This window comes from Belonocnema kinseyi, chromosome 7 (genome assembly GCF_010883055.1).
Source record: "Belonocnema kinseyi isolate 2016_QV_RU_SX_M_011 chromosome 7, B_treatae_v1, whole genome shotgun sequence".
Classification (NCBI taxonomy): Eukaryota; Metazoa; Arthropoda; class Insecta; order Hymenoptera; family Cynipidae; genus Belonocnema; species Belonocnema kinseyi.
This window is the reverse complement of record NC_046663.1, coordinates 38,724,885-38,726,798: the sequence shown is the minus strand read 5'-3', so window position 1 is coordinate 38,726,798 and position 1,914 is coordinate 38,724,885. Positions and strand designations below refer to the sequence as shown.

At 30.8% G+C, this 1,914-nt stretch overlaps 1 protein-coding gene across 1 annotated transcript in view; it reads left to right on the top strand.

The window, feature by feature from the left end:
- LOC117176423 overlaps window positions 1-1,914 on the top strand; it is an 18,617-nt gene extending 16,703 nt beyond the window's left edge. The window contains exon 5 of the mRNA XM_033366663.1: window positions 1,157-1,914. Within this exon, the coding sequence (XP_033222554.1) occupies window positions 1,157-1,480 (324 nt within the window). The 3' untranslated portion in view covers window positions 1,481-1,914. The remainder of the gene's footprint in view (window positions 1-1,156) is intronic.

Here is a 1,914-nt window from a genome sequence, read left to right as displayed (position 1 = left end):
GAGGGAGCTCTTCTTAATATTTTGACACCAAAATCATGTCGATACACCTTACCGACTGCGAGTAAAGCCACCCACGCTTTAACTTGACAGACTGTAATAATACAACTTATAGCAGAGTAATTGAATTTTTTATTAAACAGCTGAATTTTTAACCCACAGAGATGAACTTTCAACCAAGAAGACCAATTTTCGACGAAATTTCAACAAAATACATGAATTTTTAACCAAATAGTAGAATTTTCTAAGAAAAAAGAAGATTTAAACAAAATTAATTAATCTTTCGTCTAAAAAATGTATTTTTAACAAAATATTCCAATTTTTGGCCAAGTTGCTTAATTTTCTAACATCAAATTTTATGCTTTCAATAAAATAATTGATTTTACAGCCAGATTTACAAATTTATTAAATCAGGTTTGAGATTTGTAAAAAAAACTGTTTATTTTCAACTAAATAGTTGAATTTTCTACAAAAAAGTTGGGTTTTTAACTGAATTGACTAATCTCTTACCAAAAAATATATTCTTCATAAAGTAGTTCAACTTTTAGGCAAGCAGTTGATTTTTCTACCAAAAATATGGATTCCTAATGAAAAATACACTATTTGATATTTCAAACAAAAAAATTTTGTAATATTTAATGGCAAGTAAACAGTTGCATTCTTCACAACACATTGTTAACTTTCTACAAAAAAAATTTCCAACAAGACAAATTTCCAACAAAATGATATACTTTCAACAAGAGAGTTTATTTTCAAGTAAATATTTCAATTATCTACAAAAGTATTTTTATTTTCATCCAAAAAACATAGGATATCAAAAGTTTTTAATGATACGTAAAAGTCTGTTTTTATAAGCTTTTTTATCGATAAAATTGAACTAATGAATCCCATCTGATTTCACTTCATCTCATCTTACCCCGTCCCATCCCGTACCGTCCATCCCATCCCATCCCATCCCACCCCACCCACCCCACACCATCCCATCACATCTCATCCCATCCCATCCCACCCCACTTCATTACATCCCACCACGTCCTACCCTACCCTATCCCACCCAAATACAAAAATATGATGGAGGGAAGCATGTCCGATAGAAACTATAAGGATTTCAACTCGGAGCTACGTAACCCTAACGAACTAATATAGAATTATTTTTTAGATTGGGACTCTGATTCCTGGATTGGGTCGAAAATTCATGGGAGAAAAAATAGATGAGTTAAAATGTGCAGCACCACCGGAACATATTGGCAAAAACTTGTCGTCTCTTGCACACCGGAAACTACGTTGTCTCGATTTATATGAGGCCAGACCGGAAAGGGACGCAGCAGTTTTGGTTGGAATTTTGATTGGCCTTCTTCTTATGGTCCCTATTGGACTGACATTCTTCTTTTTATGGAAAAGAGGATTCTTCTTTTGTGGATCCCAAAGTCCTGGGAGCTTTTCTCGAGCTTTTTACAGGCGGACTCCTGCAGATGAAATTTAATCATTTTTTTATAATATTCAGCTGAGTAACAAATTGTCCCAAAGAGAAATAATTAAAAATTTCCAAAATTAATTAAATTTAGAAATCCGTGTGAGTGTATGTATGTGCGCCTTTAATTTAAAAGACTTAATTTAGTATAGGATTAGAATAATTCATTTATTTATCATTTTAGTCATATTCAATAAAATCATTATTAAAGTTTATTTTAATTCCTCGTAGAGTAATGAGACATGATTTTCAAGTATTTTTTATATTAAGACTAGAAAACTATTTTCCTTTATTTGTTTTTTATTTCAGTATAATTTGTTCATAATCTAGTTCGTTTATTTATCAAAAATGTTCAGTACTATTAGTTGCTATGAATTAACTTATATTGACATGCAAAGTGTGAAATTTATGACTTTAAAATTGAAATTGACTTATATAAAAATTTG